Source organism: Diaphorina citri, unplaced genomic scaffold (assembly GCF_000475195.1).
Source record: "Diaphorina citri unplaced genomic scaffold, Diaci psyllid genome assembly version 1.1 scaffold9, whole genome shotgun sequence".
NCBI lineage: Eukaryota > Metazoa > Arthropoda > Insecta > Hemiptera > Psyllidae > Diaphorina > Diaphorina citri.
The window spans coordinates 604,661-619,001 of record NW_007377448.1 but is presented as its reverse complement, the minus strand read 5'-3'; the positions used below and the strand labels follow the sequence as shown (position 1 = coordinate 619,001).

The window sequence follows — 14,341 nt, the reverse complement described above, 5'->3', positions numbered from 1 at the left end:
AAAAAAAAACTTACTCTTCTTCAGACAGTGATGTTGAGCTCTTGACATTATCCATTACAAATTGGGCATCTGATTCCAGTTCTAGCATAATATTATCTGGAATAATGGATTCCACACTGTATACATCTTCCTTGAGAGTGGCATTTCTATTACATGGAGGTAGAATGGAGACCAAACTTGTACCAGATGCAATCTCGCCATCCTCATTCTCCACTTTGATTATGTTAAGTTGTTCTTTCAAATTATCTCGAACAGATCCAGATACAATGTTCATTTTTTGAATATTTTGATGTTGACGAAGACCTTTCTTTGAAGCAAACACCTTGTAGAATTTGTCAGTTTTGTTTATCTCTTCAAACTTGTTGTCATTTTGAGACTCTTCTTTTTTCTCAACTAGAAGTGTGCTTGAGGTTTCATATAGTTTGACCTGTTGACAAAATGGAGTTTGAACATCTGCAGACTACTTTTGACCTTATATAATAGGCAGTTATTACCTCTCTATTCCTGGACAAAGGTTTCTTTCCCCCTTTTTTGACTAAATTTTATCTTGCACTTCTTTGACCATTCAAATGTTTGTAATAGAAATAAAAATTTAACAAGGAAAAATTATAAACCAACAATAAACATGTTACGCTTCTACTTGACTACCTAATCATGTGTGGTCTTTTCCCAATATGATATAATAAGTATTACCTTACTATGTGATGGTTTCTTTTTATTTTTACTCCTGATGGCAATAAATGTTCTACACTGAGGGTTCTGAGGAATCTCTCCGACATACACAGTGTCGCCTCCAATGGTTACTTCTACCGAGGAGCAAAGAGTAGAACCAGGCTTTTTTTTGACCTTGCAGACTGCAGATGATGTCAATTCTTCTTTTAATGTTCCATGATCCCAGCCAACTGAACCAGGCTTTTTTTTGACCTTGCAGACTGCAGATGATGTCAATTCTTCTTTTAATGTTCCATGATCCCAGCCAACTAAAAAAAAAAATAATAATAAGATGATGAAAAATTAGGGAAAGAGACCACAAGGATGGCCCTAGCATTGCTACTCTTTCATGGATTGTGAGCAACTCAGCAGATGACTAGGAGACCTTGGCAAGCTACCTTATAGAGATAGACTGAGAACCAAGAATTATGATGCAATCAAATGAATTTCTGATTCTTATAAGGCATGATCTCAACTCTCTGCTGGTTCCATGATCCCAGCCAACTATATCTCTAGTTAAGAAAGTATTCTACAACCCTTCTCCTGTGCTTTCATACAAATATTACATCTGACCAATGATTGAGTATGCTGCAGTGGTGTGGAACTTGTACTTTAAAGGGATATAAAAATGATTGAGAGTGTGCAAAAAAAAAACCCCACAGAAATACCCCAGATATTGAAAAACCTCCCATGAAGAAAGACTACAAGTACTGGACCTGTCAACACATGAAAAAAGACGTGAGAGAGGTGACCTCATAGAATCATTTAAAATCATCAACAATAATTACTCTGTATTATCAAGAGATTGATTTACTTTTAACAACCACAACCACCTGAGAGGTCATCCTTTTTAACTAATCAAGACCAGAAGCAACAAAATACAGAGAACAAACTTCTTTACTAATCTTATCTTCGATGCATTATTTACTTTTAACAACCACAACCACCTGAGAGGTCATCCTTTTTAACTAATCAAGACCAGAAGCAACAAAATACAGAGAACAAACTTCCTTACTAATCTTATCTTCAATGCATTGAACAACCTACCGGAAAAAGTTGTACATTCTCAATCTACAAACATGTTTAAAAACAGATTGGACCACTACATGCTACAAGGACCAAATTGGACTGGATCTACCATTCAACCAACCAACTAATTGTGCAAAACTTTGGAAAGGATTGAAGGATAGAGTGCCTACTGGCTACAGCCACTTGCTCTGAAATCTATTAAGTAACTAAAAAGAAGAAGAAGAAAAAAAAAATATATCAGGGAAAGAGACCACAAGGAAGGCCCTAACATAGCTACTCTTTCATGGATTGCAAGCTAATCATAAGACTAGGAGACCCTTGGCAAGCAACCTTTTAGTCTGGGAACCAAAAATTACAATGTGATCACATGAATTTTTTATTCTTATAATAATAATGGTGCTTATTTATACTGCTCAAATAGGACTGAAAAGTCGGCAAGCAACCTTTTAGTCTGGGAACCAAAAATTACAATGTGATCACATGAATTTTTTATTCTTATAATAATAATGGTGCTTATTTATGCTGCTCGCATAGGACTGAAAAGTCCTTTAACTCCAGCAGTAGGCTACTACTATTATTTTGGTCAAATTCTCAAATTATCTTGAGGATAAAATTCCATTCCTCGGCTGGGATTGAACCCATGCCCTCCTGTTTACCAGGCGAGCGCCTTGACCACTACACCACCGAGACAGGCAGGAAAAGACATGCTCTCAATTTGTGTGCCTATCTGCTGGCTGCAAGCTAGTAGCAAACCTCTTACTAGCTACTGGTAGCCGAAAAGTCCCTTAACTCCAGCAGTAGGCTACTACTATTATTTTGGTCAAATTCTCAAATTATCTTGAGGATAAAATTCCATTCCTCGGCTGGGATTGAACCCATGCCCTCCTGTTTACCAGGTGAGCGCCTTGACCACTACACCACCGAGACAGGCAGGTTAAAAGACATGCTCTCAATTTGTGTGCCCTGAAAAGTCCCTTAACTCCAGCAGTAGGCTACTACTATTATTTTGGTCAAATTCTCAAATTATCTTGAGGATAAAATTCCATTCCTCAGCTGGGATTGAACCCATGCCCTCCTGTTTACCAGGCGAGTGCCTTGACCACTACACCACCGAGACAGGCAGGTTAAAAGACATGCTCTCAATTTGTGTGCTTATCTGCTGGTGTTTACCAGGTGAGCGCCTTGACCACTACACCACCGAGACAGGCAGGTTAAAAGACATGCTCTCAATTTGTGTGCCTGTCTGCTGGCTGCAAGCTAGCAGCAAACCTCTTACTAGCTGCTAGTAGCTCACGATTGATCTGTTGGCAATCTCTGCCATGGGCTGACAAGGTTTAGTAAGGTTTGGGAAGGGTATTTGTGTTATACCAATTTTTTAGCCAGCTTGGAATTTGTGTGCCTATCTGCTGGCTGCAAGCTAGTAGCAAACCTCTTACTAGCTACTGGTAGCTCATGATTGATCTGTTGGCAATCTCTGCCATGGGCTGACAAGGTTTAGTAAGGTTTGGGAAGGGTATTTGTTTTACCAATTTTTTAGCTGGCTTGGAGCAGTGGGCGGCATGTTCATATAGCAGACGAAATCTCAGAGATGAACAATCTCTGCCATGGGCTGACAAGGTTTAGTAAGGTTTGGGAAGGGTATTTGTTTTACCAATTTTTTAGCTGGCTTGGAGCAGTGGGCATGTTCATATAGCAGACGAAATCTCAGAGATGAGTGTTGGAGAAATGGGAATAATCAATAATAATGTCATACTTACTCAATATGGGGTTTACTGAGGTTTCAGAATGCTGATGGACTTCCGTGACCTTTGCTTTACCCATTTTCAAGCACTATCTGTATTCTGGTGTAAAAAGCTCTGGAGATGTTGGAATCACAGCACTATGATACTCATGGAGAAAGAGGTAGTATCACCCGTGGTCCGCTGATCCAGTCCAGTGGATAAAAACGAAAAATCTGCGCTTTCTTGAAGTCCCTAGAACTAGGTAATTTCGCTAAAACTTAAAATCTCAAGAAGTAAAAAAGAAGATAGATGAAAAACACCATGAACAGCATGGATCATGGATGGACATGGACACATGGACTACATGGAGTACATGGAGAAGGAGTACATGGACGAGATGTGAGGAAAAGTAAAAAGTAGGAACACGACACACGTTGCCATTGCCACAGTTGCCAGATGGACTAGGTCGTACGGTAATTTCCTGATATCATCGTGTGAAATGGGCCTTTTGATTCAAAATTTCAAAAGGTGAAGGTAGCGCTGCCTAGCTAGCAACTTTTTTTGTTTTGTTTGTTTTTTTTTTTTTTTTCAAGTTGCTAGTGACATTTCGCTAACTTCACAAAAGTAAATTCTAAAGTCAGCTTAACCTTAACGCTTAATATCATCGTGTGAAATGGGCCTTTTGATTCAAAATTTCAAAAGGTGAAGGTAGCGCTGCCTAGCTAGCAACTTTTTTTGTTTTGTTTTTGTTTTTTTTTTTTTCAAGTTGCTAGTGACATTTCGCTAACTTCACAAAAGTAAATTCTAAAGTCAGCTAGCTTAACATCCAACTCCTCGGACCTCGGACTCCTCCTGGGCCTCCCGCCTTGGCGGCCTTGGGCCTTATCTCAATGCATATCATTAATCATTATATTGTATATTCATTATCAACTTTTAAAATCAATTCACTTTCACTTCTGGATTTTGGCCTTGCTAGAGAGTATGTTCACTGGAGCTAGGAGTGGAATTCAGTCTAAGAAGTTCCTTCTCCCTGTTTGCTTTTCACTGCTTCTCAATAGCAATTCTGTTTCTGCTGCTTCAACAAGCAAATCTCTCAAGAGAATGGTAAGTTTGAAGTTTATGGACATTGAGACTAGTTCTAGCTTCCTACTTACTTATTATTTTGTCTATTTTAGAAGATATTTAGGAAATGTTAAACACATTAAAGTTTAGTAATCATTGGTGTAACAGTTTGTTAAAAGTAGTGCTGTAATTAAATACAGAAACACTTTAAACTGGCTCACCAAGTGGTGACCCAGAGCTTTGAAGCTAAACCAACAATACCTACCTGTGCTAGATTAAGTAGTGCTGTAATTAAATACAGAAACACTTTAAACTGGCTCACCAAGTGGTGACCCAGAGCTTTGAAGCTAAACCAACAATACCTACCTGGCTTTTCTTTTATTAACAGGGCTTGCAAACTCATGAGTGCTAGTGTTTGTTTAATACAGTTTTTCATTGAAGTGGCAACATATACAAGGATAGCTAGGTTGGAGCTCAAACTCATGAGTGCTAGTGTTTGTTTAATACAGTTTTTCATTGAAGTGGCAACATATACAAGGATAGCTAGGTTGGAGCTTTTTTTTGTAGCATATTTTAAACCTGGTTGTAATGCTGGATTTTCTGAAAATTGGAATATGATGACAAAGAGTGCTGTAGTTGAGACAGGTTTTCTGAGATTTTTTTTATAATAAGGAGTTGTTTCATTCAGTTTCTGAACCTGGTTGTAATGCTGGATTTTCTGAAAATTGGAATATGATGACAAAGAGTGCTGTAGTTGAGACAGGTTTTCTGAGATTTTTTTTTATAATAAGGAGTTGTTTCATTCAGTTTCTTATTTTATTTTATTTCTGTTTCTAATTCTAGGCATCTGTAAAGCTGTCTGCTGATGAAAGACTGAGTAAACTTGAACCCATTTTGAAATCAGGATGGAAATTGGTTGAGAACAGGGATGCTATTTATAAAGAATACCTTTTCAAGAATTTCAATGAGGTAACTAAACATTTCTCTCTAACATTGTATGGCATGTATCCAATACAAATCAAAACCTTGTTATTCTTGATCTTACTTACATATGTTTCATTACTATTAGGAAGATGATGTTCAAGATCTGATGTTCAAGTTTGTTTCCGGACACGGAAAGTAAGTAAGTATTAGGAAGATAGTAGCTGTACATTATATCTTTATTTATTAGTTATTATTTTGTTTTTCAGGCATTTGGTTTCATGACAAGAACTGCCCTCTTGGCTGAAAAAATGGATCATCATCCAGAATGGTTCAATGTTTACAACAAAGTTCAAGTTACTCTAAGCACTCATGATTGTAATGGTCTCAGCAATAAAGATATCAAACTTGCCTCATTCATGGATACAATAATCAAAGCTGAATCTTAAATGCCTTAAATAAAATGACAGTATCTCTTGTATAACTTGGGTGTAGTATTCCTTTGCACTTCAATAACTTAATTTTCATCAAGAAATCCGACTGTAAAGTTGTTGTTAATTGCCCATTATATTTTATTGACAGCTTAATAACTGGTGATGAGGTCAAGTACAAAAGTGTCTGTCATTTTAAAACTGAACAACAATGCCTTAAATAAAATGACAGTATCTCTTGTATAACTTGGGTGTAGTATTCCTTTGCACTTCAATAACTTAATTTTCATCAAGAAATCTGACTGTAAAGTTGTTGTTAATTGCCCATTACATTTTATTGACAGCTTAATAACTGGTGATGAGGTCAAGTACAAAAGTGTCTGTCATTTTAAAACTGAACAACGAATTTATTTAATTTTTAATTTTATTTCATTTTACTAAACATTTTTCTTAAAATGGGCATCCTTTGATAGTCCAAATATTTTTTGCAAGATGCAAGATTTTATTTCCACTAGGAATTCCATTTTATTTAGAAAAGAAAAGAAAAATCCCTTTTTTATATATTTTGCTGAGAAAAGGAAAGATGAGAAAAACTCAACTTCTGATTAAAATGTAAATTTATTATAAAATTGTGCAAGTAAATACCAATATAAAAAATCAAGGTCTGTCCCACAGTCACTTTTAAATTTTAATAATTTTATTTATCAAATACAGAGACAATGGTATTAAAAAGGGCACAGAAATACATTAAAGTAACTGTGGAATTGACCTAGAAAATCATTTGAAAAAGAAAGTAATACATACAAAATTACAAGTGCAAGATATTTCACAGTTGAGAAAAAAAAAAAAAAAAAAAAAAAAAAAAAAAAACACTAAGGTTGATATAAGTACCTACCTAATAGTTTTTTTTTTCATTTTTTTTCTTAAGTCCTAGAGTTGTGTTAAGCAACTGTTTCTAGTTTTAGTTGTACACTTAGAAATCTGAATAAAAATAAAAAAGAATCTCTTTTCTTACTTTCCTTATTCTATATTTTACCCAATAACATTACATAATAAAGTAGAGAGCCAAATATAATTATGGTCAAAAACACAACATTTAGGGGAAAAAAGTTATCAAATGTACATCAAATACATAATTAATTGGAAATTATTATAGTACATATGCATATATTTTGGCAATAAATACTCTCATTATTTGAGTTGAGTTGTATATTTACCTGTTTTAAATTTGAAGGAAAACTGGGGTGAAGACCACACAGATTAATTATTTTATCTACCTAAAAATCTATTGGTTTTGTAGTCTAGACTCCGAGAGTAAACTGGTATGAACATCCCATACCAAAGTTCGTTAAGCTTTAGGTGTTTCTCTTATAAGATAAACTTGTAAATGAATGTTAAAAATCAGTCTATTGGAATTCGAATTATAGGTATGTTTAGCTTTAGGTGTTTCTCTTATAAGATAAACTTGTAAATGAATGTTAAAAATCAGTCTATTGGAATTCGAATTATAGGTATATTGTTTATACACAGTAGACATTCAATTTTAATCTGGAATACATTATAGAACAGATAAATGGTCTTATAGAAAACAAGAATTTACAGGATGTTTTGTGTTGATATCAATTTTACACCTACCTACAGAGGGTATCAAATTTGCATACTTAGGTATGTACCTACAAAATGAGATGTTTGAACCCCCAGTTGGAAGGGCCAGGAACCGCCACTGGTATATTGTTTATACACAGTAGACATTCAATTTTAATCTGGAATACATTATAGAACAGATAAATGGTCTTATAGAAAACAAGAACTTACAGGATGTTTTGTGTTGATATCAATTTTACACCTACCTACATATGTGTGTGACTAGAACTTCATTGAGATCACATAAGTATTGGGTTATAAACCAAAATCCATGGTTATACATATTGTGCTTTTTCCAGAAATACTAGGTATCTTTCTTTCTTGCAATAATGAATATAAAACAGAAAAAATGCAAGCTCAAACAGGTTTTATAAATAATCTCATGTTTGAAACATATCCTAAACTATAGCCCCAAAACTCTCTCCAGGGGGGAAAAAATGTCTAGAGACCCCTACACTATGGGGTTTACTGAGGTTTCAGAATGCTGATGGACTTCCGTGACCTTTGCTTTACCCATTTTCAAGCACTATCTGTATTCCGGTGTAAAAAGCTCTGGAGATGTTGGAATCACAGCACTACACTATGATACTCATGGAGAAAGAGGTAGTATCACCCGTGGTCCGCTGATCCAGTCCAGTGGATAAAAACGAAAAATCTGCGCTTTCTTGAAGTCCCTAGAACTAGGTAATTTCGCTAAAACAAAATCTCAAGAAGTAAAAAAGAAGAAAGATGAAAAACACCATGAACAGCATGGATCATGGATGGACATGGACACCGAACATGGAGTAGGAGTACATGGACGAGATGTGAGGAAAAGTAGGAGACTTCCGTGACCTTTGCTTTACCCATTTTCAAGCACTATCTGTATTCCGGTGTAAAAAGCTCTGGAGATGTTGGAATCACAGCACTATGATACTCATGGAGAAAGAGGTAGTATCATCACCCGTGGTCCGCTGATCCAGTCCAGTGGATAAAAACGAAAAATCTGCGCTTTCTTGAAGTCCCTAGAACTAGGTAATTTCGCTAAAACTTCTCAAGAAGTAAAAAAGAAGAAAGATGAAAAACACCATGAACAGATCAACAGAGCAGCATGGATCATGGATGCAGTGTTGTCAGATGGCTTCAGTGAAATTATACTAAATTCGTGCTAAAATTATACTAAAATTTGAAAAATTATACTAAATCACTCAAAACGACCGCGGACCGCGAAATTCAAAAAATCTTAGTACTTTTGGTCAATGGAAGTTAAGCAACGTCGAGCGTGGTTAGTAATTGGACGGGTGACCGTCTGTTTTTCTTGTCTTTCCCCATGATTGCATGTATTTCTAGTAACCCCTACACACACAGAGTTGGATTAAAGTTTCTTTAGTGGTAAGTAGGTGTATTCAAAAAGGAAGGTTTGGAAACAAATTTGAGGGGTCTCTAGTGAATTCTATTAGCTAGGTAGCTGTATGTTTCTTTTGCCATATCTCAAAAAAACATTAATGTAATTTTAGTATGGCAAACATATTAAATTATTATCAATTGACAAAAATACAAGGGAAAAAATTGAGCATTGATTTTTTTTTTTTATTATTATTTTTTCTTTTTTTGTGCTGAAAAGGAAAGGTGTAGGTGCAGAATTCTCAAGTTACAGAGAGAAAGTTGAAATGAAAAATCCAAAAATGATCTTGTGCATAGTGAAGGTGGGAGGCTCTGCATAATTTGTGTGGGTATCACATCATTACTAGACTCTTCATAATGAGATTTATCAGCATTATGTGGTTGGGTGGAAGAGCTCCTTCAGGAGAATCCTGCCACATAAAAGAAATTGCAAAAAAAAAAAAAATTAAACTTTTACATATCATATCATTCAAAAGAGGAATTCAACTGACCTCACAAGTGTACCCTATATTCCAGGTACAGACCTTAAATTATGTTTTTCTCTTTTTTTCTTCCAAGTTTTTTCATTTACTACTTAAACTATTGATTAGGTAGTTGAATCTTGGCCATATAATGAATAACTAAGTGAATGATAATATAATAGTATCATGATAATAGCAATGGTAAAAAAAGGAAATGCAACAACAAAAAATTATTGGTAGTTTAAGGTGAAAGACGAGTTTTCTTGGTCTGTGATGCATCATTGTTGCTATTGGTATTATTGATGTAAGACTTATGGTAAAGTTTGAGCAAGTCTAATGCTTCTTGAGCATTTCTTTTGTCTGACAAGAATCTACAGCTGGCTTCTTTGACCTGATTCAAGAACATTTTGTCAGGAATGATGTCCAATAAGTTATCAGGATCCATATCAGATAATAATTCCAATTCTTGACCTCCAAGCAGGGAGAGTTGTCCAATGTCTTCTTGTAACAAAGACAACAGTTGAGTGAGTGGATGATGGGATCCATCCACAGCATCAACAAATTGTTTGACAGGTGTCCACTTTTCATTATCAAATAACACCATAAGAGTTGTGTTGTTTTCTAGGGTACAAAAGTAATCTTCTTCGTCTATTTCTGTTCCATCAGATTCCAGCAGAATTTTAATGTTGTCACTAGTATTAGAAAGTTTATCTTGAGCTTTTCTTTTAATTTCTTCCAAAGAGCTTGCAACAACTCCAACTTTTCTTTCCCTCTTGTAATCTATAATTTTGTAAGGTCTTTGTGATTCTTCTTCCATTTTGAGAATGCTATATGTTAATTTCAAATGTGAAATTTATATCAAAGGCTATTCCAAAAATATGTGCTGGATTGATAAGTAAGCACTTGTACTAGCAGAGAGTATAGTATTGTGAAAAGGCACTTGATGGGAATGATGTCAGCTAATCTAACTTACGGAGCACTTATTATTGTCAGGGTATATCCATTGAAGCACATATTTTACTTCATATTCATGGTCTTTACTCTTCAAATGTGAAATTTATATCAAAGGCTATTCCAAAAATATGTGCTGGATTGATAAGTAAGCACTTATACTAGCAGAGAGTATAGTATCGTGAAAAGGCACTTGATGGGAATGATGTCAGCTAATCTAACTTACGGAGCACTTATTATTGTCAGGGTCTATCCATTGAAGCACATATTTTACTTTATATTCATGGTCTTTATGAGGTTACAGAAATATCAATATTCTTTTAAGTTCTCAAGGATTCGCTTGCATAATCACTAGAAATACTGTTCAACTATATGAATTTCTAAGGTGTTTAAATTAAAATCATTAAAGTTATTTCTGCTACGTTCTACACTTGAACAAATGAACAATAGAACAATGAACACTTCTACATCTACAATCTACAGAACTTCAACTTTTCAAATTTACGCGCCTGGACTATTGATTTTTGCGATGTTGCCGCAGGGATTTGTTAAAAATCGTACGGTAGTCTGCGTGTACGGTAATCTGTAAACGAATCACGTCACTGCGTACTCACGTTTTTAAAGTTAAACTAGGAACACTCCTAAAGCAAGTATCTTCCCTCTTATAAACGGATTTTTGTAATGTCCCATTGACGCGCCTTATGCACAACTACCGAGCTTTCTTTCAAGCTTTAAGCTTTATCGGGTCGGGTATCAGTGTCAGTCAGATTGGTGAGATCAAGCATTTCTAGGAAGAAAGTGGATATTGTGTTTTGGTGTACATTCCAGTGTAGGTATATCACAATCAACATCTTCCTCAGATTGAGGAAATGGTGAGTACTTACCCACAGTGAGTTCTGGAGAACAAACTAATAATCTCTAAATTTACCTGAAATGTTGAACATTAATTCTGGCAATATGCCTCTAAGTAAAACAGCAAGAATAATAAATTATGTAAATTGTTTAATTGTTTTATGTAGATATGCAAAATCCCAGTCCCAAAGTTGATTTAATTCATTACAATCAAGTCTGCCCTGGGAGTTGAATCTTTTAATTTAGTCCCAGTCTTTCCAGTCCCTGTGTAAAATCCCAACTTCCCAAGTAGGTATCTCTAAATTTACCTGAAATGTTGAACATTAATTCTGGCAATATGCCTCTAAGTAAAACAGCAAGAATAATAAATTATGTAAATTGTTTTATGTAGATATGCAAAATCCCAGTCCCAAGGTTGATTTAATTCATTACAATCAAGTCCGCCCTGGGAGTTGAATCTTTTAATTTAGTCCCAGTCTTTCCAGTCCCTGTGTAAAATCCCAACTTTCCAAGTAGGTACATGCTTGGGATTATACACACAAACTGGAAAGACTGGGACTGAATTCTAGCGTGATTGTATATGTTTAATTCATTACAATCAAGTCCGCCCTGGGAGTTGAATCTTTTAATTTAGTCCCAGTCTTTCCAGTCCCTGTGTAAAATCCCAACTTCCTAAGTAGGTACATGCTTGGGATTATACACACAAACTGGAAAGACTGGGACTGAATTCTAGAGTGATTGTATAGAAGGCATAGAAGCAGTCCTTGCATCTCAGCGTAACCAATCAGATCACTCCATTGCACCATATGCACAACTGAACATGCAAAAGAGGAGAGGGGAGAGGCAGGTTGCGGGAAGAGAAAAGAAAAAAGATTGTTATTATTTGTAAATCATAACTCACCGTGGAGATTGCCGAAAAGAATATAAACTTCTTATTCCATTCATTCAATTCAATCAAATTCAAATCTTAGGATTGGGAGTTTTGGGACTGGGTATTTTGAGTAGCAACTGTTTAAGTCATTCATCTTTGTGTGGGATTTAAGTCTTTTGATTCAGTCAGTCAGTCTTTACACATCTCCTCAAACAAGCAAGGTCCTAATAGTTATGGTTCAGCAAGTAATGTGATGCAGGTCCCACTAATTGCAAGTAATCCTTCTCAGCCATCTTTCCCATCTGGAGCAGCACCACCAATATCTGGTTTACAACCTCAAGTGCCAGTCAGCAATAGCTCAAACAAGCAAGGTCCTAATAGTTATGGTTCAGCAAGTAATGTGATGCAGGTCCCACTAATTGCAAGTAATCCTTCTCAGCCATCTGGAGCAGCACCACCAATATCTGGTTTACAACCTCAAGTGCCAGTCAGCAATAATTCTTTACAGACACCTTTGGGAAGCTCGAATATGATGAGGCCTCCTCTAGTAACAAATAGGTTTCAAGCCCCTGGAGCAACCATTAACTCTCTGTCAACACCAGTCCCTCAACAATTTCAAAGACCACAGCAACAGAATGCAAATCACTCTCAACAGACATTTAGAATGCCACCAAACACTTATTGTCAATCCTCCAAGACTGCCCCATTCAACAATGGACTAACACCTCTAACCAATGCTTCATTATATCAATCCTCCAAGACTGCCCCATTCAACAATGGACTAACACCTCTAACCAATGCTTCATTATATTATAGTCAATCCTCCAAGACTGCCCCATTCAACAATGGACTAACACCTCTAACCAATGCTTCATTATATCAATCCTCCAAGACTGCCCCATTCAACAATGGACTAACACCTCTAACCAATGCTTCATTATATCAACAACAACAACAACAACAACAACAACAACAACAACAACAACAACCGATTCCAAACATTCCTCCTCTACCCAACAGTCAACAAAACTCCAGTAACTTTCAGCCGTCCAACAACCTTTACAATAACATTCAAGTGCCTCCTAGAGCTCAACCTGGAAATTACCCTAGTGTACCAGCCGGATACCCAAGCTTAAATCAAGCAGGTTATCAACAACAGCAACAACAACGTCCAACAACCTTTACAATAACATTCAAGTGCCTCCTAGAGCTCAACCTGGAAATTACCCTAGTGTACCAGCCGGATACCCAAGCTTGAATCAAGCAGGTTATCAACAACAGATGTTGAGGTTTTTTTATAATTATTTTTAGAATTTACAGAAAATAGAAAGAGCTTGACAAAATTTGTAAAGTGGACAGTGGTGCTACTACAGTTTGATTTTTGTGTTCATTGCCAATGCCAATGAGACATTTTCATTTCAATTTTTTGTAGGGTCCCGACTTTTGGTCCTCTTCCCCTATCAAATTCAGAACATGATGGTGGTGTACGGTATTTCCATGACCATGAGAATTACCGTACGCTACGTTTCGAATTTTGATAATCAAATTACATAGAGGTATTAAAAAGTTCCACATGTGAATTCCATAGAGTTTTCGTTCATCTAATTAAAAAAAGTTGATTTTTGTGATTTGTAAGTTTTGAAGTTTTATGATAAAAAAAGGCAAAAGAAATGGTAAATTACAAGATTTCAGAAAGTTTTTAGCTTCAAACTGATGCAGATTATTTTCATACAGTTCAAACATGTGATTACAACTAGGACAGAGTACACTATTCATATTCATAACCAATCCTGCAACAGGGATATTTAATTTCTTAAACATAGTATACCCTCTTTGAGCCACTTGTAATGACATGGTGTCAGGGATTGTAATTATAATGGCTGTATCAATGAATAAGTTTTGTATGAGGGACAAGTGAGTATCTCCTGTGCCAGGGGGTGTGTCAATGAAAAGAATATCACAAGGTCCCCACTGTACTTGAACAGTGAGTTTATTTAAAGCTTGCATCACCATTAAACCTCTCCATATGGCTGCAGATTTTTCTGTAATTAAATTTCCCATGGACAAACACTTTACACCATAGTTGACTAGTGGTATCATTAGATTATCTTTATTTAGTAAGGGAGTGTCAGGTAGATTCATCAAAATTGGAATAGAAGGGCCAAACACATCTGCATCTAGAATTCCAATCTCTTTATCAGGATAACAGATTTTCATTGCAGTTGCTAGGTTGACTGTGGTTGTTGATTTACCAACACCTCCTTTACTTGAAGCTATCATTACAATTTTTTTCACACCTTCCCA

The 14,341-nt window shown here is 35.9% G+C and overlaps 5 protein-coding genes and 1 long non-coding RNA gene across 6 annotated transcripts in view; 2 read left to right on the top strand and 4 right to left on the bottom strand.

Moving 5' to 3' along the window:
• LOC103505494 overlaps positions 1–3,865 on the bottom strand; it is a gene marked incomplete in the record, with an annotated part of 5,979 nt that extends 2,114 nt beyond the window's left edge. Inside the window, 3 exon segments of the mRNA XM_026820813.1 lie at positions 15–427; positions 694–902; positions 3,498–3,865. Of these exon segments, the coding sequence (XP_026676614.1) occupies positions 15–427; positions 694–902; positions 3,498–3,561 (686 nt within the window).
• Positions 3,866–4,321: 456 nt separating this feature from the next.
• On the top strand, positions 4,322–6,009 carry LOC103505248 (pterin-4-alpha-carbinolamine dehydratase). The gene is made up of 3 exons (XM_008469576.3): positions 4,322–4,565; positions 5,367–5,492; positions 5,714–6,009. Exons 1-3 carry the CDS (start codon positions 4,443–4,445, stop codon positions 5,891–5,893), a joined length of 429 nt encoding a protein of 142 aa, XP_008467798.1. The 5' UTR covers positions 4,322–4,442; the 3' UTR covers positions 5,894–6,009.
• Positions 6,010–7,316: 1,307 nt separating this feature from the next.
• LOC113465890 lies at positions 7,317–7,970 on the bottom strand. The gene is made up of 2 exons (XR_003390462.1): positions 7,726–7,970; positions 7,317–7,510 (listed from the first exon to the last, which is right to left on the bottom strand). It is a non-coding gene; the product is annotated as an uncharacterized LOC113465890 (long non-coding RNA).
• A 917-nt stretch (positions 7,971–8,887) lies between these two features.
• LOC103505258 (DNA fragmentation factor subunit alpha-like) lies at positions 8,888–10,780 on the bottom strand. The gene is made up of 2 exons (XM_008469586.3): positions 10,414–10,780; positions 8,888–10,209 (listed from the first exon to the last, which is right to left on the bottom strand). Exon 2 carries the CDS (start codon positions 10,178–10,180, stop codon positions 9,605–9,607), a length of 576 nt encoding a protein of 191 aa, XP_008467808.1. The 5' UTR covers positions 10,181–10,209; positions 10,414–10,780; the 3' UTR covers positions 8,888–9,604.
• Positions 10,781–12,290: 1,510 nt separating this feature from the next.
• On the top strand, positions 12,291–13,295 carry LOC113465786 (protein MGA1-like). Its single transcript, XM_026820605.1, has 2 exons — positions 12,291–12,785; positions 13,002–13,295. Exons 1-2 carry the CDS (start codon positions 12,291–12,293, stop codon positions 13,293–13,295), a joined length of 789 nt encoding a protein of 262 aa, XP_026676406.1.
• A 155-nt stretch (positions 13,296–13,450) lies between these two features.
• Positions 13,451–14,341, bottom strand: LOC103505493 (iron-sulfur protein NUBPL-like; the record flags this gene model as incomplete). Its single annotated transcript, XM_026820597.1, has 2 exons — positions 13,451–13,557; positions 13,720–14,341. Coding segments are annotated over 2 exons (729 nt in total), but the record flags the coding sequence as incomplete, so codon positions are not given.